The sequence below is a fragment of the Pseudophryne corroboree genome, chromosome 4 (genome assembly GCF_028390025.1).
Source record: "Pseudophryne corroboree isolate aPseCor3 chromosome 4, aPseCor3.hap2, whole genome shotgun sequence".
Lineage (NCBI taxonomy): Eukaryota > Metazoa > Chordata > Amphibia > Anura > Myobatrachidae > Pseudophryne > Pseudophryne corroboree.
The window spans coordinates 483,611,660-483,638,404 of record NC_086447.1 but is presented as its reverse complement, the minus strand read 5'-3'; the positions used below and the strand labels follow the sequence as shown (position 1 = coordinate 483,638,404).

The 26,745-nt window shown below is 46.7% G+C and overlaps 1 protein-coding gene across 1 annotated transcript in view; it reads right to left on the bottom strand.

The window, feature by feature from the left end:
- Nucleotides 1–12,575, bottom strand: part of SOBP (sine oculis binding protein homolog) — a 267,379-nt gene extending 254,804 nt beyond the window's left edge. The window contains exon 1 of the mRNA XM_063917072.1: nucleotides 12,080–12,575. Within this exon, the coding sequence (XP_063773142.1) occupies nucleotides 12,080–12,175 (96 nt within the window). The 5' untranslated portion in view covers nucleotides 12,176–12,575. The remainder of the gene's footprint in view (nucleotides 1–12,079) is intronic.
- Between the last annotated feature and the right edge of the window lie 14,170 nt (nucleotides 12,576–26,745).

The window sequence follows — 26,745 nt, the reverse complement described above, 5'->3', positions numbered from 1 at the left end:
ATTCGTCGTTTGGCAACATACACACTAGTCGATATGGTAAATGATATCGCTCAGTAAGGGCAAAAATGAGGGACATCGTTTACTTTATCGGCAAGTGTGTATGCTCTTTTAAGGGCCCAACACATTTAACGATCCATCACCGAGCTGCCCAACGGTGGATACGGGCGACGGGTGACCCGGCTGCGAGGGGGGGCAGTGACGGGGGGAGTGAAGTTTCTTCACTCCCCCCGTCACCCAGCTCCATAGAAGTGCAGGCAAATATGGATGAGATCTTCCATATTGGCCTGCATGCACAGCCGACGGGGCACCAGCGATGAACGAGCGCGGGGCCGTGCATCGTTCATCGCTGTTGCCTCCACAATGCACGATATGAACGATATCTCATTCATTAATGAACGAGGTAGTTCATATCTTGCAGTCAGATCGCCCAGTGTGTAGGGCCTATTAGTTCTGTATGAAAAAATGCAATTCCATATCAAACATAATTCAATACAAACATCCCAACATGAGAATAAAGGCCGTATGACTTATCTACCCTGCAGAAATCTAACTGACCAGTAAGAAACGCCAACATAAGGTTGCAAACTTAATATCATTTAGTAACAATGTTAATTGTGGAAATACTGTGAGCTACAGGGGTTAATACTCAAACAGCCAATTGGAAGCAACTACATACTGTAGTCTTGCTGATGTCACCATCATCAGTATCACCATCAATATCAAGTGATACATTTATACAAGGACGCGAGTACCTGAAAAAAAAAATCCTCTAAGACTATGGGGCATAAGGATTAATAACTGTGGAAGTGCCTTGATTATAAACACTCCGTTTCGTGGTGGAAATTTTTCACTTTGACTGAAAACATCCCCGCTATGCATGTACAGAAACCCGCAGAGACAGCAGTAGAGATAACCGCTGTCCCATGGGCTACAGCGTGCACCACTCTTTGCATTGGGGGGATGGGGGGGGGTGGCACATATAAACATACTGTACATGCAATGTTGTATTTAACATGTGTGCTGGCTCCTGTCCCTGGGGTTAAGCAGCACTGTGCGATTCACAGCTGCCAAAGCACCGGGACTCAGCATTTGGATTTTACAGGAGCGGATTGGCCCCGCTGGGACGCTGAGACGATTTGCCAGTTGGCCGGCCCCATCCTCTCCATGGTGGCCGTGCTCCATCTCCCTACTGGACGATTCATCTACCGTAGCATCTGCTGCCCCAGTTCAAGCAGAAGCCACGAGAATACAGTTGCTGGGAGCCGCAGCTGCCACCCACTATGCAAATAACCTAGCCGCATCCAGATTCCAGTACAGTGAGAGGCTGGGCATTGTATATGTCTGGGCTGGCCTCTCCAGCCCAGCCTACCCTGGTGCTCAGACTAGTGGTGCCCATACACTTGTGAGATATTAGGTGCTATCCTTCGATTTTGACCGCATCTGTGAGAGAAATCGAAGGATTGTATGCACATTTTAGGTACCTCAAGACGCGATGCGCAGGCATGCCGCTCGAATGTCGTATCTCAAGATAGTTTGTGCTGCACATAATATTTCTCGCATCGCAGTGCGATCGCATGTGGTTTTTAAACCACATGCGATATATCGCACTGCGATGTGCGAGGGGCACCCAGCCGGGAGTGGCCAGAGGCCTCTCCCACTCGGCAGTGATGTGCCGATCACGTGATTACCATGTGATCTATTGCATGATTGCATGGTAATCACTTTGGCAGTTCTAACTGCCGGTGCGATGCCCCCCGATGTCGCGTCGTGAGGCATCGCACAAGTGTATGGGTACCATAAGACCCGGACTTCCCAACTTCTGTGGGCGCTCTCTCCCCGCGCGGCATTTGGTAGAGGCACTGCAGAGTGCGGACATGATGACTGAGGAGCAGCGCTTCTACCTGCTCCTCAGATGCTGAGCCCGGACACCAGCGCCAGTCAGCAGGCTTAGGTAAGGGGGAGGGGGGCTTTGCTGCTGGGAGGCATTTTCTGTGACCTGCTCTATTCCCTGGCTGTAGCCCACATGTAAGAGCTTTCTCCAACACCACAATCACACACAATGCCCTGTAAACACAGCACCCACACACTGACACACATAGACCCCTGTAGCCAGCCCCTCACACCCTTACACAAAGCTCCATGTGCACACAGCACCTCAAACACTGACACACAGTCCTCTGTATGCAGCCCCTCACACACTGACACACAGAACCGCACACACTGACACACAGCACCGCACACACTGACACACAGTCCTCTGTAGGCAGGCCCTTATACACTAACACACAGCACTGCACAACTGACACACAGCACCGCACTCACTGACACACAGTCCTCTGTAGGCAGCCCCTCACACACTAACACACAGCACTGCACACACTGACACACAGCACCGCACACACTGACACACAGTCCTCTGTATGCAGCCCCTCACACACTAACACATAGCTCCATGTATACACTGCACCTCACACAATGACGCACAGCACCCTGTGCACACAACATACACTGCCAGTATTGTTGTAGCCATAGGTACAGAAAGCAAAGTGAGAAGTAGTCAGAAAACAGAAGTTGTGCTGTGCCCCATGCTCTGTGCTTGTGCTGGGTAAGGGGTGCCGGGTATGACGCTGCTGCACGCTGTCTCTATGCCAGCTAAAACTTTCCAGCAGCAGCTCTTGCGTCTTTATTACTCCTAATCCCCCTCAGCATGGAGTCCTCAGAATTTAGCCTAAATCCAAGTATGCTAAAGGACCTTGGTCAAATGTAACCTTAATCTTCCGTCCTGAAGCCTGTACCCTAAAGGTCCCCCTGGTGCGTAACCCTAACCTCCCCTCCTGAAGTGTAACCCTAACCTCTCCCTTAAACCTAACCTCCCCTCTCACAGCCTATCCTACCCTCCTGTAGCCTAACCCTGACCTAAACCTAACTTCCCCTCCTACAGCCTAACCTAGCCTAACCCTAACCTCCTGCATCTTAACCTAACCTCCCCTCCTGCAGCCTAAACCTAACGTCCCCCTCCAGCAGCCTAACCTCCCTTCCCGCAGCCTAGTTAGATTTAGGGGAGAGATTAGGGTTAGGCTGCAGGAGGGGATATGGATATACACCAGGGAAGGGCAGTGTGTAGCTGCATTACCATAAAGCTACAGACATAATTGCTGTAGAAGACCTAAGGAAGGCTTCAACTGACTCAGGCCCTATGAGGAGCCATTTTCTTGCCCAGCGCAATAGCCTTCACCACCTCAACAAACTCCGCCTCCATTAGGGCTGCATCCAGAAATTTTCTGGGCTGGTTTTCTATCCCAGTCCGGCCCTGGGCTTCTCTACTCCTTCTAAACCTGCCTCCAGTCACCCATTACCTTCTTGCTATACAAAATGCTCATGGTTAAGGTGAGCTCATCCCTGATGCTGACAGCTGCATCCTAGGTTTTTATGTTTTTGCACTATGTACACCCAAACTGATAAACAATACAACTCAACATTACGGAGTGATTTCCAGACCTGCTCCTGACTTACTGGCCCTTATTGCAGATGGCACACTGTTACATCTGTATGTGAAATCCTTCTTCAATTAAGCAATTAAAAGTCCTGTGGAAGCTGACCCCATTCCTGAACCAAAGCCCCTATTACCCACAACCTGCAAATGAAATTGCCCTGAGCACACTGCAGGCTATGAACACAGTGTCTACTGAATGATTACACTTCAGTGGCTTAATGTGTCTTCCAACCACTGTGTGAATCCCTACAGTAGGAGGCATACTGATATAAATATTTTGCATTATGAATAGGGCACTGTGTTTAGGTCTCACTGGTTCAGATAAGATAAATAAATATAAATAAAGAAATACAGTACTGATTTCATTTTGACACAAAAGATGACTTTCAGTTCTCAATCTCCTGTCTCTGACCCTTTGTGTTTTAATGAATCTAGCTATGATAAAAAATATTGCTACGAAAATGCCCCTGACTATTTAAAAATGGAAATAGAAGAAGAAAGAGAAACTGTTTACATTTTTTGAATTTTTATATTTGTTTACATGCTATCTGGTTTATTTTGATGTATCTAAAGGTGCATACACACGGAGCGATATAACTGAGCGATTTTGACTATATAGTCAAAATCGCTCAGAAAGTTAGTGCATATCTCTCCATGTGTACACAGCCAGCGATAGCGATGCGCGTCCCCGCCTGGTCGCTATCGCTGCTAAAAATAGACTGTGCGGGCAAGTCAATTTTGGCTAGGTCGCTGGAAAAGAAGAAGCATCCCCTTGCTTGAATGAGTTAGCCAAAATCGCCCATAGCCAAAATCGCTGGAAAAGTTAGTCAAAATCTCTGGTAAAGTTAGTCAAAATCTCCTACTGCCAGTTCAAGGGAAATCGCTCAGTCAAAATCTCTCATAGTCAAAATCTCTCCGTGTGTATGCACCTTAACTGCTGATAGGGAATAACAAAGACATTCCTATATGAAGCCAATGGGCTGATTCAATTAGCTGCCAGTTCCATCAACGTTGGTTATCATGGGTTAAAAACCCATAGCCCCACTTTCTGCTATTAACTAGAAAGTCTGTGTTAGGGTACTGTAGATCTCAATGGGAGTTAATGTGGCTTTTAGTTTAGTATTTTCATATAGTTGAGTACAGTAGGTAAAAAGTAGGGAAACAATCTGAGTACAGTAGGTGAAAAGTAGGGAAACAATCTGAGTACAGTAGGTGAAAAGTAGGGAAACAATCTGAGTACAGTAGGTGAAAAGAAGGGAAACAATCTGAGTACAGTAGGTGAAAAGTAGGGAAACAATCTGAGTACAGTAGGTAAAAAGTAGGGAAACAATCTGAGTACAGTAGGTGAAAAGAAGGGAAACAATCTGAGTACAGTAGGTGAAAAGTAGGGAAACAATCTGAGTACAGTAGGTAAAAAGTAGGGAAACAATCTGAGTACAGTAGGTGAAAAGTAGGGAAACAATCTGAGTACAGTAGGTGAAAAGTAGGGAAACAATTTTTATTTTCATGTAAAAATGTCGGGACAGTGTAGAACCTCTGGTGCACCTCTCCAAATGTTTGGTGAATTTTTTTTTTTTACCATCATTTTCAGCTATTAAAAAAGGTAAACATCAGCTCTTTAACACCTATTAATAACTTTCAATACTTTTTTTTATGGCCTCTAATAGCCCTCTATACTGTTATCCAATATTATTTGACACTCTTTGGGGGTACACAGTGATTTTTCCAGTTTTTCCTGCACTCCCCCCAGGACTCGCACTGTACCATGCAGGTGATGAGCATTTTCTAATTTAATAGCATGGGTTCACTGGACCACGCATGCTGAAATTAGCCCATAGGTTTTCCTGCTGTAAAATCTCTGATTAGCACTGCTACTTGAATCGGCCCCTATTTAATGCTATTGGTGACATCAAAGACAGTAATGACAATGTCAAAATTAATTATTTTTTTTCATACTACAGATGATCAGTAGAGGTTATTACATTGAAACTGGACTATAGTCACAATGGACACAAGCACATACATCTTACACAAGAGTGATTGCAGAAACACATCAGGTCAGAGGAACACAGCACAGACTCTACAACTTCTGTAGTATAACTTTAAACTGTGTCTGTGGGGGTGACCATACCCTAGTTTTACACATAATAAGAGGGGCTACCATGCTGAGACTTGTAGTGCCTTGCCCTTAGGTGAGTTTAATTAGTATGGGTCCTTGCAATTCTGTCTACATATTGGAATTGGAAAGTCCTTAATACATTTGTATAATGTGTCAGTATTTGGGATGTTAGGGGCCAACCTGATGAAGCTCACCTTGACATGGTAGAAGGGCATGCATTTTTAGCCAAACATGCTAAGAACCTTATTTATACTTCATGTTAACTGTAAAGTTTATTATAATTGTTTTGATTATCAGTATTCTTAGTGCTTAAGAGTGTGCACCTGCATTTAATTTTTTTCTACCAGAAACCTTTTTATACCTCATTGTACAGGTACTGTATATGTAAGAATAAATCATGTTATTTTACATAACAAACTAAAGGGGGTACTCACGGAGAGATCCATGCTTAAAATCTAAGCAATCTGACTAGATTGCTTAGATTTTAAGCACAGATCACTCGTGTGTACCCCCCTCAGCGATAGCGATGCGCGGCCCCGCACATCGCTATCGCCGGTGCTAGATTGGCCTGCATGCAGGCCAATCTAGCACGTTGCTCATTTCACCCACTGGGTGAAATGAGCGGCCCCCGTCCTTCCCCGCATCGCTCAGCACACATCCCGCTGTGCTGAGCGGCGGGAGAGATGTGTGCTGAGCGGTTCGCTCAGCACACATCTCTCCCGTCTATATGGGCCATTAGCTGGTGTTTACAGATAAGGCAGCATGGAGGGTGTAATGGCTAGAATTACTGCCTCACAGAACTGAGGTCATGGCCCTAACTATGTGAATTTTGTATATTCTCCCTGGCTCCCAACAAAAATGAACATTAGCGCAGAGGAGGATTTACCACAAGGCAACCAAGGCAGCTGCTAAGGCCCTGTGGGTCTCAGGGGGCTCTGTGTGTCCCAGAGGGGAGCCCGCCGATAAGACTGTATGTAGGGCATTTCCGGCAGACCGCGACCGCCGTCAAAAATGTTGGAGCACTGGGCTAGCTGAATACTCCCATAATGGGTTATAGGGACCTGCTACACTCACTGAGGGGAGCACAGATCTAAAATGCAGTAACTGAGTGGTATAATAATGGAAGTTAGAGGTGAGGGGACATGGTACAATCCGTGAAGGGGAAAGTAATATACTGTAATAGAATATAAGGAGGAAAAACAACAAATAATGTAAGAGGTATAAATCAGGAATGAAAATATAATGCTATTTATTGTTTGAGGGAGGGGGGCCCTAAATCGGTATCTTGCTTAGGGCCCCATGAGGTCTATATCCACCTCTGCTAGCGTGAATGTTTGGGCATGTGCACGTGGTAAGGAATATAGATTGTTAGCTCCACTGGGGCAAGGACTGATGTGAATAACCAAAATATAAAGCGCTGCTGAATATGTGTGTGCCCTCAATAAATAACTGGTAATAAATAAAATAATAACATGGTATTATTCCTACCATTTAATCAGAAAGAAATATGCTGAGAATAGTTTTAAGAAGGCTCATATCATCTACCACAAAATAGCCATACAATAGGCCATTACAGTACATCTATCCTTATTATAACTGAGGATCATAACACATCTAACATGTTTCCTGTAACAATGGCAAAAGAAAACATGTTTACATCAATCTATTGATGCAGTTCTAGTCCTGCTGAATGATTGTTTAAGTACTTATATGAAGAGCAATCAAGTGCTCTGTCACTGTATAAATGGAGCTGAACAAAAGCAGGTAATTCTGACATGTGGTATATGAGTTGTACTATCGTGCATTCGCTTAGTGTCAGAACAGTAGAGTCTAATTACAAAAATCATTCAGATGTTTCTGAGTGCACATAATTCTGCAAAAGTCCATCCCACACCAAAGACATGTTAAAAAATGAAAATGAAATAGAAATAAAAATGATATGTAGTGTTCAGTTAACAGCAATGTAATCTTCTAACGGAGACACTTGCCCTCCTCTACCTAACTTAATATCAATTAATATTATAGAGCAAAACACTAACAGACAGGAGGTGATTAAGAGGGGAATGCAGTTGCAGTAGTGGCTGTGACTTTTGTTGCAGCTGCTACTGTATCTTTATGTTACTGCTGTGGCCAAAGAGCATAATATTGATATGCCCACTGGTTGCAGCGCAAATTTGCCTATGTGTGTACAAAGATGCACTATCGGACATTGCACCTGCCTATGACAATTGCAGAATGTCCGAGGGATCATGGCCGCTGGTGTCAGTGAAACTGCAACTTTAGATGCAGTCTCTGACATCAACATGTCTGACATGCCTCTGCCTGTTAGCCACCCCCCACAGTTACCACTTAGAAATGGCCATCGGAAATGCATGAATCTTGAAGCAATTTTGATCTGCGTCCCTGGCGGTAACCATTGGGAATCCAGTGGTGGCTCCAGAGGTGGGGCTGCAGCGCAGTCCAAAATTAAAATAGGGGAACCACACCAATTGCCACCCCAAACACTGATTAACATTACTGTTCCAGACTCACTGGCAGTTGGTGTAACTCTGCTACTTGAATTGTAGACTGTGCTGCTGCCCCACCTCCGGAGCCGCCACTGAATACGGGGCACACGTACAATGCACCTAGGATGCATACATAGAAGGAATACATTGGACACTTGATACTTTCCCTGCATCCGACTCAGAATAACCCCCAATAATGTTCTGTACTGTCACCAAATGCAGCACAGTATTCCCCCCTTAGAGGAACTTAAGACAGTGGTGACAGCTAATGTTGATGAAGCGATGACAATCAATATACTTCTCACATATCTGCAGTGTTTCTATGTAGATTTTTTATTAATATGTGTTATGATCACTACATATATGATATGCATACTGTATAATGTATTCTACAACAGAGGGGTACCACCAGTTTTAGTCAGGAACCCAAGTAAGGCCCTATCATTTATTTTTCTGGTACAAATATCATGTATGCCACAGTATATATTAGCTATATATTCTATTAAGGACCCCTTTTACCGGGGTCCCAGAAAAGGGCACACTTGTGGTCTTAGGTGGTCATGCAGATCTGATAGCTGCTGTGCGTTTTTGTACAACGGGCGATCAGGTACTAACTGCGCATGCGTATGCACCGCAATGTGCACGCACGTCGGACAACAACGGGCATCGCCGGTCAGCTACGGGATGGTGCAAAAAATTTAAACCCACGGGCGTTCACAAGGTGGTAACTGACCGTTTATTGGGAGTCATTTGTGGGTGGTAACTGACCGGAAGCCATTTGTGGGTGGTAACTGACCGTTTATTGGGAGTGTCTGGAAAAACGCAGTGGTTCCCAAGCGTTTTCAGGGAGGGTGTGTGACGTCAGCTCCGGCCCCGATCAGCCTGCTGTAATCGCACTGTAGGAGTAAGTCCTGGGCTGTGCACAGAGACTGCACAAAGTGGATTTTAGCAGCTCGGAGTACACATGCACGGCGAATATACACTCCCCCTGAACGCAGGACAGCAAAATTAGCAGTCCAGCGATCAGATCTGAATGACCCCCTTAGTACCACTGTTCTACAACTCCTTGATTACACCCATGTGATACTTCAATTCCTTAATACACCCATGTGATAAGTTAAATCTAAATAAATCTAGATTTATAGCAACAAACTACACATGGTAATGGTTTCTTCTAATTGTGTGATTGATGCTAGAAGAAAACAGAAGGCAAGTGTGAGCAAGAGATGGCTGAGGGAGAGAAATGTGATAAAGGTCAGGGTAATGTAAACAGTCTTTTTTATGTTTCTCCATTGAAATGTAATATGAAGAAACTATGCAGTCTTGTACTTTGTGTGCACAGTGTTGTATTGTATCATATTTAAATTTGCTACAACTGTCATATACATTACACCAATGATAACAAAATGGAAACATGATATCTGGCATTATGAAACTGCAACAAGTGTTGCTTCCAACCAGGCTGGAAATTGCTATTACAGATGTAACCCAGAAAAACATTGTTTGGCACTGGGGGAGTGTGCAATAATGCTGGAATGGGAAACGCTGTATTTGATGGAATCAGCACTGTACATACTGCATACAGCTCAGGTAGGCAGATAGGTCCTGAGTAATACTGTATCCCCAGTATGGCTGGTAATCTGCATTATAATGTACCAAACCAGCGCACACTGCGAAAGTACTGTAAGTGCAGGCAGACATACAGTAACTTGCAAGAGCAATTGCTTACATTATATATTAATGAGCTAGGTATTTCTTAGTGAAAGTCACTTTTATACTACACGTTACATACTTTATCACCTAAAACATATGAACAAGGTGCTAAAAGCTAAATGCTTCACAGTCATAATATAACCCATTCCCTGCCAAACAATCATTTGAAGGGTTAATGAAATGTAAAGGTCTTGTTATTACTGTGAGGAGTTGGAAAGGGAATCAGCCTGCGACGCCACTTCTTTTTCTTCTGTTAGCAGGGAAAGGCAATTCAATCCAATGTAGTCTGAAACATGAGTAGGTCACTGTACACCATGATAAAATTCCCTAATCCCTGGGCCAAATTTCCCTGAGGAGGGCCTCCTCCTACCCCTTCACTTTCCAAGCTGACTTTTCCATTCCCACTCTCGTGTTTCCCTCTCCTTCATTTCTTTCATTTCCCCTACCTTAAAGCCTTGATACCCGATCCATGACCAGTACTCAGGTTTCAGTTTTTACAGCTTAGACCGTCTATTGCTGTATACATTCCTTTCTTTCTGCTCTGCAGTGATTACTTACCAGGGCTTATTTTACACCAGTCCAGATGAAAGCTGTTCAGATGAAGGGAAACATAGCCAGGCTGTTTGAACATTACAGATATGAAACTACACAAGAGCACATTGTGTGCTTCTTGACATTTTGTAGCAAACTCATTTTACCTTGTATCCAGTACTGTAGGTTGTTACTGTATTCTGGGACCCAGGCATAAACTCAGCTGGATCATGTACAGATTGTGCCCAGGCTGCTGTGTACTAACTACAACTGCATTCTGCCAGGCAGACATATGCCAATCATAAACACACATTCATTGTAGACTTTTTGTCTTTTTAATTAATGTATATGTTATACTAGGGTCATGGACTTTTATACTGTCTACCAGCACCATATTTGATGTGTGTTTTCCTCTCCTAATCAATACTGTACATTGGGCAACTCTATTGATAGGTAAAGATACAGTGCAAGAAGGAAAATCTCTTAAGGTTTAGCTTTTAATACTAAAGCATCATTTAAAAATGGTGTAATTTCCCCCCTTACAATGTTGTTTTTGTTTCATCCCCACCAGTACAGACAAAAATCTGCTATGAAGAACAACTATCTCCCAAACCACTGAGTGCCTGCAGCCAAAATAAACAAAACAAACCCAGAGGATCCAGCACAGTCAGCCTTTATATCCAGCCAGGATAACATTTCACATGTTTTGATTAAAATTAGCTAATTTGTAATTCTAGAACCTATGTTAAAAGCTGCAATCCATATAGATCACATTAAGCGATGGCTTAAAGCAGCCAATGACAATGTGACAGATTTAGGCAGCCCCAGAGGGGGCGTGCAGCAGGGTTGTAATTAACCATTTCAATTATACAGAACGTTATGTATTGAGGAACTTGAAACAGAGTACTCTCCTATATCGCTATAAAATATAACTGTCCTGTTTAGGACCTAATACTTATACAACAGATAAATATGCCGATTTATATCATCAGAAAGCACTTTTACAGGAAAGATACAGAAGTGGTCTCCAGGTCATCTAAGCAGATATATGATATGCTGCCCATGTATATATATTCTGTGCAGCCTCGCCACAATCACCCGGAGATCGTAGGTGCTGCTACTGTACAGACTATTACTGTTTGTGATAACAATATAGACTACTAAACTTTTCTGACAACTTTTAGTGTTCAATTTACTATAAATGCATTCAATTAGCTAATCATGTTACACAGAATGCAGAAGCCTCAGCGATTCCCCAGTGTAGCATCTGATGGACCAGACTGAACGCAACCTCTGTAGTACATCTGGGTGGCCAGTCACTGTGCACACAGTCCCCGGGGCTCTGCCACACAGATAATCCCACAGCAACAACAGCAATGTGATCAGAAACAATGTAACAAGGCATCAGAAGTCACTGTAGGGACAATCACACATCAGAGTACTGTCTACAATACAGGGATGCACTGTGTGTGTCTATAGGTGACAGCAGTCACACAGCCATTCCTGTGGAGGCCACATCACAATGGTGTAAGCCATGTGACACCCTTATAGAAAATCAGAGCTGGTCAATTCACAAGACTTCAGCAAGACTGGGAATGTGTGGCCGGGAGGCGGGGCTGAGGGACCCCATGCATCCTGCACATAATGACAGGCACCTCCACATTTCTATCACTCCAGCTGCAGATGCAGACCCTGCCTCCACAGCCAGCACCTTACCTTCATCTCCTCGTTGATCTCTCTTTTTACAGGGTGTGCAGGCTTCCTGCTCCGCTTATTTTCTGGTGGTCTCCCTTCTTTTTCCATTTCTGCCATTTTTTGTATAGTTTGTGATGCTGAAATGGCTGCTGTGATGAGAGTGTATTGGGGGGAGCAGGAGTGGGGTGGCTGATGACCCCCTCTATCTAGAGGTGAAAGACGTCAGGGATGGTGTGAGGAGGTGACTGTTCGGGGAGGGCAGGGGCTGCCAGGCTGCCGGGCTGCTGTCAGGTCAGCCATCTTCTGCCGCTGTCCGCATGAGTCCCCAGCCTGATGTTGCTGCTTGTTGCTTTGTGTGTGAGTGTGTGAGAGGAGTGTGCACGGCTGCTGTCGCTCTGTGTGTATGTTTGTGTGCTGGTGACTGAACGTGAAAGAGAGGGAGGAGAGACAGAGAGAGCTCCTTGTGTGGAGCAGCAGAGGGGGTTAGTCCCTCCCAGACTGGGAGAGGAGGAGGAACTCCCAGCTGCCAAAATCCTATCCTCTGCCCCCTTACGCTCCAAGTGATGCTGCTGCTGATGTGCTGCTAGGTACGTTCTGCACCCACCGTGCTGTACCTGCCAGATATCTGCCCCTGCTGCCCCCTCCTCCCCTCGGGGGTGACAGGAACAGGCAGGAGGACATGTGCCATTTACACATACACTGCTAGGCATTGTGAGGAGCTGCTCCACTCTCAGCGCCAAGTGTAAGCTCATATACACTAGCACCGGGGTAGACCCGCTCTTCTGAATGAAATAGCTAATACCGAATTTCTCCCCTCATTATCAGTATTTGTCTATATATCAGTGATGTGTTATACAGAAGTGGAGCGGCTCCATCCACCCAGGCAGCTGGATACCAGTTTCCCGGATGCTTTATTCCTCCGGATGGTTTTGCATATTTTGCAGAATTGTAATTGAAGACATTTTCTCAGGTGCCCGCGTTGTCTGATGCCATCCTTATACAAAGGCAGGGGGTGGGAGCCGGGCACGCTGCCGCCTCCTCCCCCCGCTCGATGTGACAGCTGGATACGAAGGGGGAGTGATGGGCAGACGTGCTGGGCATACCAAGCTCCACGGCCGGCCACACTGCCACTGATGAGGAGGATGATAAGGACCCGGCCAGAGATGAGAATGGGGACGGATCCCTGTCACTATGGTGGTAGCAGCTTCTGCCATAAAGTGTTACAAATCAAAGTCACAGCAAGGCAATCTGAGCATTCTATAGTCTTTTTCATGTCAGATTACATTTCACAATTGCATTAGTAACAATACAGTACAATTATTTAATTGTTTCATTAAATTGCTTCAAGACCTTGTGATGATAATAGCTGCATCATTGATTGTAATTAAATAGTTTATTCAAATGTAGTCTACAAATACAGATTATAGTTTTTACACGGTTTTACACATTTTCATTACCTTGTTGTTTGTATAGAGGAAATGTAATTCAGCCGAACGAGTTAATATTAATAAAGTATATTGATTTTGTTTTATTAGTAAAAATGTGTACAGTACTAAATGTAACACTTTGAATTTGAGGGGTTTTCTTAGGGATGGACAGAAAATGGTTCACCGTTGATGAAAAACCATTGATGCTTAGAACTATAGGTGTTCCAGAGAATAGGATTGTTCCCAAAATATGTTGGTGAAGGTACAGTGAAAATTATTTAACTTACCTCATCCCAAAGTCGAGGGTGAGCACAGTCCCAGTGTGTGTCCCAAAACCAGACCCTCAGGTCAGATATTACGGAATACGGATGCTTACAAATACTGATCCTAGATAGAACATAAGTGAAAATATAGCATACTGTACAGTACATACTGTAAGTTCTATTGCAGTGGTTCCCAAACTTTCTTGAATCATGGCTTCCCAGACTATCAGAATTTTTAGTTATGTGGTAGTGGACAGAGGTGCACATATGCTTGTCTACATATTTGATGATGGGCCACCACCAGCTCAGGTTTTGTATGTCACAGTGACCATAAATAATTTGATTTAGTCCTGGACCACCCTCAGTTTTGGAACTTTGCTATACTGCATACAGAAAGAAGAAAAGGAAATATCCAGATGTAATGAAAAAGTATCAAGTGAGCTGGTCTTTGTGTGTGACCACCTAACAGGGGTGGATTGGGATGGAAAACCAGCCCTGGAAATTTATGGAAGCAGCCCTAATGGGGGTGCGGTCTGTGAGGGTGGGATCCCTCCTCATAGGGCCTGATTGTACGCAATTGGGCCTTCCTTGTGTCTTTTACTGCAGTGTTTCTGAGACCAGTGGCAGATTGGGAACTAAAAGTGGCCCTGTAAAATTTTGTAGAAGTGTCCCGACATGAGCAGCACAAGAAGTATAACATACCGTGTAGCCATGGCAGCATCACCGGATGGCAGAGTTACTGCACTACAGAGATGGAATAACAATGAATGGGGACAATGCAGTGTACTGAGTGTGGTGGGCTGCCTGCTATGTGAGGGGTGGGGCCACATGACAACACACAAAACAGGCCCCACCGACATGTCAGCCTACCAGGAATCTTCCTGGTGAGGCCTATGGCCAATCCGCCCCTGCCACCTAAATGTAATATGGAACCAGCTAGAGTCAGGGTCATACAAGGAAAATAAAATAAGATTTTACTCACCGGTAAATCTATTTCTCGTAGTCCGTAGTGGATGCTGGGAACTCCGTAAGGACCATGGGGAATAGACGGGCTCCGCAGAAGACTGGGCACTCTAAAAGAAAGATTAGGTACTATCTGGTGTGCACTGGCTCCTCCCACTATGACCCTCCTCCAGACCTCAGTTAGGATACAGTGCCCGGAAGAGCTGACACAATAAGGAAGGATTTTGAATCCCGGGTAAGACTCATACCAGCCACACCAATCACACCGTATAACTCGTGATACTACACCCAGTTAACAGTATGAAATATAACTGAGCCTCTCAACAGATGGCTCAACAATAACCCTTAGTTAGGCAATAACTACATACAAGTATTGCAGACAATCCGCACTTGGGATGGGCGCCCAGCATCCACTACGGACTACGAGAAATAGATTTACCGGTGAGTAAAATCTTATTTTCTCTGACATCCTAGTGGATGCTGGGAACTCCGTAAGGACCATGGGGATTATACCAAAGCTCCCAAACAGACGGGAGAGTGCGGATGACTCTGCAGCACCGAATGAGAGAACTCAAGGTCCTCCTCAGCCAGGGTATCAATTTTGTAGAATTTAGCAAACGTGTTTGCCCCTGACCAAGTTGCAGCTCGGCAAAATTGTAAAGCCGAGACCCCTCGGGCAGCCGCCCAAGATGAGCCCACTTTCCTCGTGGAATGGGCTTTTACTGATTTAGGATGCGGCAATCCAGCCGCAAAATGCTCCAGCTGAATTGTGCTACAAATTCAGAGAGCAATATTCTGCTTAGAAGCAGGAGCACCTATTTTGTTGGGTGCCTACAGAATAAAAAGCGAGTCAGTTTTCCTGACTCCAGCCGTCCTGGAAATATAAATTTTTAAGGCCCTGACTACGTCCAGTAACTTGGAATCTTCCAAGTCCCTAGTAGCCGCAGGCACTACAATAGGTTGGTTCAAGTGAAAAGCTGATACCACCTTAGGGAGAAACTGGGGACGAGTCCTCAATTCTGCCCTGTCCATATGAAAATCAGATAAGGGCTTTTTCATGACAAAGCCGCCAATTCTGACACACGCCTGGCCGAAGCCAAGGCCAATAACATGACCACTTTCCACGTGAGATATTTCAAATCCACAGTTTTAAGTGGCTCAAACCAATGTGATTTTAAGAAACTCAACACCACGTTGAGATCCCAAGGTGCCACAGGAGGCACAAAAGGGGGCTGAATATGTAGCACTCCCTTTACAAATGTCTGAACTCCAGGCAGTGAAGCCAGTTCTTTCTGGAAGAAAATCGACAGAGCCGAAATCTGGACCTTAATGGAACCCAATTTTAGGCCCATAGTCACCCCTGACTGTAGGAAGTGCAGAAAACGACCCAGCTGAAATTCCTCTGTTGGGGCCTTCCTGCCTCACACCACGCAACATATTTTCGCCAAATACGGTGATAATGGTTTGCGGTTACTTCTTTCCTGGCTTTTATCAGCGTAGGAATGACTTCTTCCGGAATGCCCTTTTCCTTTAGGATCCGTTATTCAACCGCCATGCCGTCAAATGCAGCCACGGTAAGTCTTGGAATAGACAGGGCCCCTGCTGTAGCAGATCCTGTCTGAGCGGTAGAGGCCATGGGTCCTCTGATATCATTTCTTGAAGTTCTGGGTACCAAGCTCTTCTTGGCCCATCCGGAACCACGAGTATCGTTCTTACTCCTCGTTTTCTTATTATTCTCAGTACCTTTGGTATGAGAGGCAGAGGAGGGAATACATAAACCGACTGGTACACCCACGGTGTCACTAGAGCGTCCACAGCTATTGCCTGAGGGTCCCTTGACCTGGCGCAATATCTAGTTTTTTGTTTAGGCGGGACGCCATCATGTCCACCTGTGGCCTTTCCCAACGGTTTACCAACAGTTGGAAGACTTCTGGATGAAGTCCCCACTCTCCCGGGTGTAGGTCGTGTCTGCTGAGGAAGTCTGCTTCCCAGTTGTCCACTCCCGGAATGAACACTGCTGACAGTGCTAAGACGTGATTTTCCACCCATCGGAGAATCCTTGTGGCTTCTGCCATCGCCATCCTGCTTCTTGTGCCGCCCTGTCGGTTTACATGGGCGACTGCCGTGATGTTGTCTGATTGGATCAGTACCGGCTGGTTTTGAAGCAGAGGCCTTGCCAGACTTAGGGCATTGTAAATGGCCCTCAGTTCCAGAATATTTATGTGTAGGGACGACTCCTGACTTGACCAAAGTCCTTGGAAATTTCTTCCCTGTGTGACTGCCCCCCAGCCTCGAAGGCTGGCATCCGTGGTTACCAGGACCCAGTCCTGTATGCCGAATCTGCGGCCCTCTTGAAGATGAGCACTCTGTAGCCACCACAGTAGAGATACCCTGGTCCTTGGAGACAGGGTTATCAGCCGATGCATCTAAAGATGCGATCCCGACCACTTGTCCAAGAGGTCCCACTGAAAGGTTCTTGCATGGAACCTGCCGAATGGAATTTTGCTTCGTAAGAAGCTACCATTTTTCCCAGGACTCGTGTGCAGTGATGCACCGATACCTGTTTTGGTTTCAGGAGGTCTCTGACTAGAGATGACAGCTCCTTGGCTTTCTCCTGCGGGAGAAACACTTTTTTCTGTTCTGTGTCCAGAACCATCCCCAGGAACAGTAGGCGTGTGGTAGGAACCAGCTGTGACTTTGGAATGTATAGAATCCATCCGTGCTGTTGTAGCACTTCCCGAGATAGTGCTACTCCGACCAACAACTGCTCCTTGGACCTCGCCTTTATAAGGAGATCGTCCAAGTACGGGATAATTAAAACTCCCTTTTTTCGAAGGAGTATCATCATTTCTGCCATTACCTTGGTAAAGACCCTCGGTGCCGTGGACAGTCCAAACGGCAGTGTTTGGAATCGGTAATGGCAATCCTGTACCACAAATCTGAGGTACTCCTGGTGAGGATGGTAAATGGGGACATGTAGGTAAGCATCCTTGATGTCCAGGGATACCATGTAATCCCCCTCCTCCAGGCTTGCAATAACCGCCCTGAGCGATTCCATCTTGAACTTGAATTTTTTTATGTATGTGTTCAAGGATTTCAAATTTAAAATGGGTCTCACCGAACCGTCCGGTTTCGGTACCACAAACAGTGTGGAATAGTAACCCCTTCCTTGTTGAAGTAGGGGCACCTTGACTATCACCTGCTGGGAATACAGCTTGTGAATTGCCTCTAGCACAGCCTCCCTGCCTGAGGGAGTTGTCGGCAAGGCAGATTTGAGGAAACGGCGGGGGGGAGACGCCTCGAATTCCAGCTTGTACCCCTGAGATACTACTTGAAGGATCCAGGGATCCACCTGTGAGCAAGCCCACTGATCGCTGAAATTTTTGAGGCGGCCCCATCACCATACCTGGCTACGTCTGTGGAGCCCCCGCGTCATGCGGTGGACTCAGAGGAAGCGGGGGAAGAATTTTGATTCTGGGAACTGGCTGACTGGTGCAGCTTTTTCCCTCTTCCCTAGTCTCTGTGCAGAAAGGAAGCGCCTTTGACCCGCTTGCTTTTCTGAAGCCGAAAGGACTGTACCTGATAATACAGTGCTTTCTTAGGCTGTGAAGAAACCTGAGGTAAAAAAAATATTTTTTTTTCCTCCAGCTGTTGCTGTGGATACGAGGTCCCAGAGACCATCCCCCAACAATTCCTCACCCTTATAAGGCTCTATGTGCCTTTTAAAGTCAGCATCACCTGTCCAGTGTCGGGTCTCTAATACCCTCCTGACAGAATGGACATTGCATTAATTCTGGATGCCAGCCGGCAAAATATCCCTCTGTGCATCCCTCATATATAAGACGACGTCTTATGTTCGCACAATAGTATCCCTGTTTGACAGGGTTACAGACCACGCTGCAGCAGCACTATCTGCAGGTCTCAGTCTAGTACCTGAGTGTGTAAATACAGACTTCAGGATAGCCTCCTGCTTTTTATCAGCAGGTACCTTCAAAGTGGCCGTATCCTAAGACGGCAGTGCCACCTTTTTTGACAAACGTGTGAGCGCCTTATCCACCCTAGGGGATATCTCCCAGCGTAACTTATCCTCTGGCGGGAAAGGGTACGCCATCAGTAACTTTTTAGAAATTACCAGTTTCTTATCGGGGGAACCCACACTTTTTCACACTTCATTCACTCATTTGATGGGGGAACAAAACACTGCCTGCTTTTTCTCCCCAAACATAAAACCCTTTTTTAGTGGTACTTGGGTTAATGTCAGAAATGTGTAACACATTTTTTATTGCCGGGATCATGTAACGGATGTTCCTAGTGGATTGTGTATATGTCTCAACCTCGTCGACACTGGAGTCAGACTCCGTGTCGACATCTGTGTCTGCCATGTGAGGGAGCGGGCGTTTTTGAGCCCCTGATGGCCTTTGAGACGTCTGGGCAGGCGCGGGCTGAGAAGCCGGCTGTCCCATAGCTGTTACGTCATCCAGCCTTTTATGTAAGGAGTTGACACTGTCGGTTTATACCTTCCACCTATCCATCCACTCTGGTGTCGGCCCCACAGGGGGCGACATCACATTTATCGGCATCTGCTCTGCCATCACATAAGCCTCCTCATCAAACGTGTCGACACAGCCGTACCGACACACCGCACACACACACAGGGAATGCTCTGACTGAGGACAGGACCCCACACAGCCCTTTGGGGAGACAGAGAGAGAGTATGCCAGCACACACCAGAGCGCTATATAATTTTGGGATTAACACTCTATTGAGTGAATTTTTCCCAATAGCTGCTTGTATATACAATATTGCGCCTAAATTTTGTGCCCCCCCCCCTCTTTTAACCCTTTGAGCCTGAAAACTACAGGGGAGAGCCTGGGGAGCTGTCTTCCAGCTGCACTGTGAAGAGAAAATGGCTCCAGTGTGCTGAGGGAGAAGCCCCGCCCCTTTTTCAACTGACTTTCTCCCGCTTTTTCTGGAATACTGGCAGGGGTAATTTTACATCTATATAGCCTCTAGGACTATATATGATGTAGATTTGCCAGCCAAGGTATCATATATTGCCCTCAGGGCGCCCCCCCCAGCGCCCTGCACCCTCAGTGACCGGAGTGTGAAGTGTGCATGAGGAGCAATGGCGCACAGCTGCAGTGCTGCGCGCTACCTTGGTGAAGACCGAAGTCTTCTGCCGCCGATTTCCCGGACCTCTTCTTGCTTCTGGCTCTCTAAGGGGGACGGCGGCGCGGCTCCGGGAACGAACACCAAGGCCAGTTCCATGCGGTCGATCCCTCTGGAGCTAATGGTGTCCAGTAGCCTAAGAAGCCCAAGCTAGCTGCAAGCAGGTAGGTTCGCTTCTTCTCCCCTTAGTCCCTCGATGCAGTGAGCCTGTTGCCAGCAGGTCTCACTGTAAAATAAAAAACCTAAAATAAACTTTCTTTCTAGGAGCTCAGGAGGAGAGCCCCTAGAGTGCATCCAGCTCGGCCGGGCACAGAAATCTAACTGAGGTCTGGAGGAGGGTCATAGTGGGAGGAGCCAGTGCACACCAGATAGTACCTAATCTTTCTTTTAGAGTGCCCAGTCTCCTGCGGAGCCCGTCTATTCCCCATGGTCCTTACGGAGTTCCCAGCATCCACTAGGACGTCAGAGAAATATCTATTATGGTGAGTTTGGCACCTCTCACTGTGAAGGCCAATAGTATTGAATGCTTTCTTGACAAATAAGCATTTATTAAAACTACAGAGGATGCTGAACGATAAGAGTCAGAAAACAACATAGCAATTTCTCTGACGTCCTAAGTGGATGCTGGGGACTCTGTAAGGACCATGGGGAATAGCGGCTCCGCAGGAGACAGGGCACAAAAGTAAAAGCTTTAGGATCAGGTGGTGTGCACTGGCTCCTCCCCCTATGACCCTCCTCCAAGCCTCAGTTAGGTTTTTGTGCCCGTCCGAGCACGGTGCAATCTAGGTGGCTCTCCTAAAGAGCTGCTTAGAAAAAGTTTGTTAGGTTTTTTATTTTCAGTGAGTCCTGCTGGCAACAGGCTCACTGCAACGAGGGACTTAGGGGAGAAGAAGTGAACTCACCTGCGTGCAGGATGGATTGGCTTCTTAGGCTACTGGACACTAGCTCCAGAGGGACGATCACAGGTACAGCCTGGATGGGTCACCGGAGCCGCGCCGCCGACCCCCTTGCAGATGCCGAAGAGAGAAGAGGTCCAGAAACCGGCGGTTGAAGACTTCTCAGTCTTCATGAGGTAGCGCACAGCACTGCAGCTGTGCGCCATTGCTCTCAGCACACTTCACACCAACGGTCACTGAGGGTGCAGGGCGCTGGGGGGGGGGCGCCCTGGGCAGCAATGAAAGTACCTATTCTGGCTAAAAATACATCACATATAGCCCCTGGGGCTATATGGATGTATTTAACCCCTGCCAGGTTGTCAGAAAAACGGGAGAAGAAGCCCGCCGAAAAGGGGGCGGGGCCTATTCTCCTCAGCACACAGCGCCATTTTCCTACACAGCTCCGCTGCTAGGAAGGCTCCCAGGCTCTCCCCTGCACTGCACTACAGAAACAGGGTTAAAACAGAGAGGGGGGGCATTTTATGTGGCGATATTATAATATATTAAGATGCTATAAGGGAAAACACTTATATAAGGTTGTCCCTGTATAATTATAGCGTTTTGGTGTGTGCTGGCAAACTCTCCCTCTGTCTCCCCAAAGGGCTAGTGGGGTCCTGTCCTCTATCAGAGCATTCCCTGTGTGTGTGCTGTGTGTCGGTACGTGTGTGTCGACATGTATGAGGACGATGTTGGTGAGGAGGCGGAGCAATTGCCTGTAATGGTGATGTCACTCTCTAGGGAGTCGACACCGGAATGGATGGCTTATTTAGGGAATTACGTGATAATGTCAACACGCTGCAAGGTCGGTTGACGACATGAGACGGCCGGCAAACCAATTAGTACCTGTCCAGGCGTCTCAAACACCGTCAGGGGCTTTAAAACGCCCATTTACCTCAGTCGGTCGACACAGACACAGACACGGACACTGACTCCAGTGTCGACGGTGAAGAAACAAACGTATTTTCCATTAGGGCCACACGTTACATGTTAAGGGCAATGAAGGAGGTGTTACATATTTCTGATACAAGTACCACAAAAAAGGGTATTATGTGGGGTGTGAAAAAACTACCTGTAGTTTTTCCTGAATCAGATAAATTAAATGAAGTGTGTGATGATGCGTGGGTTTCCCCCGATAGAAAATTATTGGCGTTATACCCTTTCCCGCCAGAAGTTAGGGCGCGTTGGGAAACACCCCCTAGGGTGGATAAGGCGCTCACACGCTTATCAAAACAAGTGGCGTTACCGTCTCCAGATACGGCCGCCCTCAAGGAGCCAGCTGATAGGAGGCTGAAAAATATCCTAAAAAGTATATACACACATACTGGTGTTATACTGCGACCAGCGATCGCCTCAGCCTGGATGTGCAGCGCTGGGGTGGCTTGGTCGGATTTCCTGACTGAAAATATTGATACCCTTGACAGGGACAGTATTTTATTGACTATAGAGCATTTAAAGGATGCATTTCTATATATGCGAGATGCACAGAGGGATATTTGCACTCTGGCATCAAGAGTAAGTGCGATGTCCATGTCTGCCAGAAGATGTTTATGGACACGACAGTGGTCAGGTGATGCAGTTTCCAAACGGCACATGGAAGTATTACCGTATAAAGGGGAGGAGTTATTTGGGGTCGGTCCATCGGACCTGGTGGCCACGGCAACAGCTGGAAAATCCACCTTTTTTACCCCAAGTCACATCTCAGCAGAAAAAGACACCGTCTTTTCAGCCTCAGTCCTTTCGTCCCCATAAGGGCAAGCGGGCAAAAGGCCAGTTATATCTGCCCAGGAGTAGAGGAAAGGGAAGAAGACTGCAGCAGGCAGCCCCTTCCCAGGAACAGAAGCCCTCCACCGCTTCTGCCAAGTCCTCAGCATGACGCTGGGGCCGTACAAGCGGACTCAGGTGCGGTGGGGGTCGTCTCAAGAGTTTCAGCGCGCAGTGGGCTCACTCGCAAGTGGACCCCTGGATCCTACAAGTAGTATCCCAGGGGTACAGATTGGAAATTCGAGACGTCTCCCTCTCGCAGGTTCCTGAAGTCTGCTTTACCAACGTCTCCCTCCGACAGGGAGGCAGTATTGGAAACAATTCACAAGCTGTATTCCCAGCAGGTGATAATCAAAGTACCCCTTCTACAACAAGGAAAGGGGTATTATTCCACACTATTTGTGGTACTGAAGCCAGACGGCTCGGTGAGACCTATTCTAAATCTGAAATCTTTGAACACTTACATACAAAGGTTCAAATCAAGATGGAGTCACTCAGAGCAGTGATAGCGAACCAGGAAGAAGGGGACTATATGGTGTCCCTGGACATCAAGGATGCTTACCTCCATGTCCCAATTTGCCCTTCTCACCAAGGGTACCTCAGGTTCGTGGTACAGAACTGTCACTATCAGTTTCAGACGCTGCCGTTTGGATTGTCCACGGCACCCCGGGTCTTTACCAAAGTAATGGCCGAAATGATGATTCTTCTTCAAAGAAAAGGCGTCTTAGTTATCCCTTACTTGGACGATCTCCTGATAAGGGCAAGGTCCAGAGAACAGTTGGAGGTCGGAGTAGCACTATCTCAAGTAGTTCTACGACAGCACGGGTGGATTCTAAATATTCCAAAATCGCAGCTGATTCCGACGACACGTCTGCTGTTCCTAGGGATGATTCTGGACACAGTCCAGAAAAAGGTGTTTCTCCCGGAGGAGAAAGCAAGGGAGTTATCCGAGCTAGTCAGAAACCTCCTAAAACCAGGCCAAGTGTCAGTGCATCAATGCACAAGAGTCCTGGGGAAAATGGTGGCTTCTTACGAAGCGATTCCATTCGGCAGATTTCACGCAAGAATTTTTCAGTGGGATCTGCTGGACGAATGGTCCGGATCGCATCTTCAGATGCATCAGCGGATAATCCTGTCTCCAAGGACAAGGGTGTCTCTTCTGTGGTGGCTGCAGAGTGCTCATCTACTAGAGGGCAGCAGATTCGGCATTCAGGACTGGGTCCTGGTGACCACGGATGCCAGCCTGAGAGGCTGGGGAGCAGTCACACAGGGAAGAAATTTCCAAGGAGTGTGGTCAAGTCTGGAGACTTCTCTCCACATAAATATACTGGAGCTAAGGGCAATTTACAATGCTCTGAGCCTAGGAAGACCTCTGCTTCAAAGTCAACCGGTGCTGATCCAGTCGGACAACATCACGGCAGTCGCCCACGTAAACAGACAGGGCGGCACAAGAAGCAGGAGGGCAATGGCAGCAAGGATTCTTCGCTGGGCGAAAAATCATGTGATAACACTGTCAGCGGTGTTCATTCCGGGAGTGGACAACTGGGAAGCAGACTTCCTCAGCAGGCACGACCTCCACCCGGGAGAGTGGGGACTTCATCTGGAAGTCTTTCACATGATTGTGAACCGTTGGGAAAGACCAAAGGTGGACATGATGGCATCCCGTCTGAACAAAAAACTGGACAGGTATTGCGCCAGGTCAAGAGACCCTCAGGCAATAGCTGGGACGCTCTGGTAACACCGTGGGTGTACCAGTCGGTGTATGTGTTCCCTCCTCTGCCTCTCATACCCAAGGTACTGAGAATTATAAGACGTAGAGGAGTAAGAACTATACTCGTGGCTCCGGATTGGCCAAGAAGGACTTGGTACCCGGAACTTCAAGAGATACTAAGAAGGGACTTGCTTCAGCAAGGATCATGTCTGTTCCAAGACTTACCGCGGCTGCGTTTGACGGCATAGCGGTTGAACGCCGGATCCTAAGGGAAAAAGGCATTCCGGAAGAGGTCATCCCTACCCTGGTCAGAGCCAGGAAGGAGGTGACCGCACAACATTATCACCGCATTTGGCGAAAATATGTTGCATGGTGTGAGGCCAGGAAGGCCCCCACGGAGGAATTTCAACTCGGTCGATTCCTGCATTTCCTACAAACAGGAGTGTCTATGGGCCTCAAATTGGGGTCCATTAAGGTTCAAATTTCGGCCCTGTCGATTTCTTCCAGAAAGAATTGGCTTCAGTTCCTGAAGTCCAGAAGTTTGTCAAGGGAGTACTGCATATACAACCCCCTTTTGTGCCTCCAGTGGCTCTGTGAGATCTCAACGTAGTTCTGGGATTCCTCAAATCACATGGTTTAAACCGCTCAAATCTGTGGATTTGAAATATCTCACATGGAAAGATGACCATGCTGTTGGCCCTGGCCTCGGCCAGGCGAGTGTCAGAATTGGCGGCTTTGTCTCACAAAAGCCCATATCTGATTGTCCATTCGGACAGGGCAGAGCTGCGGACTCGTCCCCAGTTTCTCCCTAAAGGTGGTGTCAGCGTTTCACCTGAACCAGCTTATTGTGGTACCTGCGGCTACTAGGGACTTGGAGGACTCCAAGTTGCTAGATGTTGTCAGGGCCCTGAAAATATAGGTTTCCAGGACGGCTGGAGTCAGGAAAACTGACTTGCTGTTATCCTGTATGCACCCAACAAACTGGGTGCTCTTGCTTCTAAGCAGACGATTGCTAGTTGGATGTGTAGTACAATTCAGCTTGCACATTCTGTGGCAGGCCTGCCACAGCCAAAATATGTAAATGCCCATTCCACAAGGAAGGTGGGCTCATCTTGGGCGGCTGCCCGAGGGGTCTCGGCTTTACAACTTTGCCGAGCTGCTACTTGGTCAGGGGCAAACACGTTTGCAAAATTCTACAAATTTGATACCCTGGCTGAGGAGGACCTGGAGTTCTCTCATTCGGTGCTGCAGAGTCATCCGCACTCTCCCGCCCGTTTGGGAGCTTTGGTATAATCCCCATGGTCCTTACGGAGTCCCCAGCATCCACTTAGGACGTCAGAGAAAATAAGAATTTACTTACCGATAATTCTATTTCTCGTAGTCCGTAGTGGATGCTGGGCGCCCATCCCAAGTGCGGATTGTCTGCAATACTTGTACATAGTTATTGTTACAAAAATCGGGTTATTATTGTTGTGAGCCATCTTTTCAGAGGCTCCACTGTTATCATGCTGTTAACTGGGTTCAGATCACAGGTTGTACAGTGTGATTGGTGTGGCTGGTATGAGTCTTACCCGGGATTCAAAATCCTTCCTTATTGTGTACGCTCGTCCGGGCACAGTATCCTAACTGAGGCTTGGAGGAGGGTCATAGGGGGAGGAGCCAGTGCACACCACCTGATCCTAAAGCTTTTACTTTTGTGCCCTGTCTCCTGCGGAGCCGCTATTCCCCATGGTCCTTACGGAGTCCCCAGCACCCACTATGGACTACGAGAAATAGAATTATCGGTAAGTAAATTCTTATTATTGTCATTCATATGCACTGTAGAACCTCTTCAATCAGGTTTGGAGGCAAAGGCGTAACTGTGGGAGACAACGGAGCCAGTTGCCGCCGGTTCCTCCTGTTCCACGTGTTCAGCAACACCATTCAATTAAGTTAATTAGCCGCCACTATCTCTTCCTCTCTGCACCTTACAAGTCACACCCTCTTTATTATAGATACACATGTTACAAGTGTCTTATCCAGGATTAGAACCCACAACCCACAACCTATTACACTGGAAGCAGACACCTTGCTAATGAAGCTATTTGCTCATGTAAAGGAAGCATGAAAATTCTAACTATACGAAAATTACTTCTCTGACAATTACAAGGAAATACATATAGTTAGACTTTTCATGCTTCCTGTACAGATAGCTCCATCAGTAAGGTGCCTGTTTCCAGTGTCGTGGGTTCTAATCCTGGGTATGATACTTGCAAAATAATTGGCAGAGAAATAATCAGCATTGTGAGTGACAGAGCAGATCTATGTAGTGTGTGGCTGGACCCCTACATAGATCTGCCTAGTTGCAATGGTGTCTGCCTTCTGTGTAACAGGTTCTTGGGTCATAATCCTGGGTATAACTGCTAAGAAATGTGTGATTTCAAATAAATGAACCATATATATATATATATATATATAT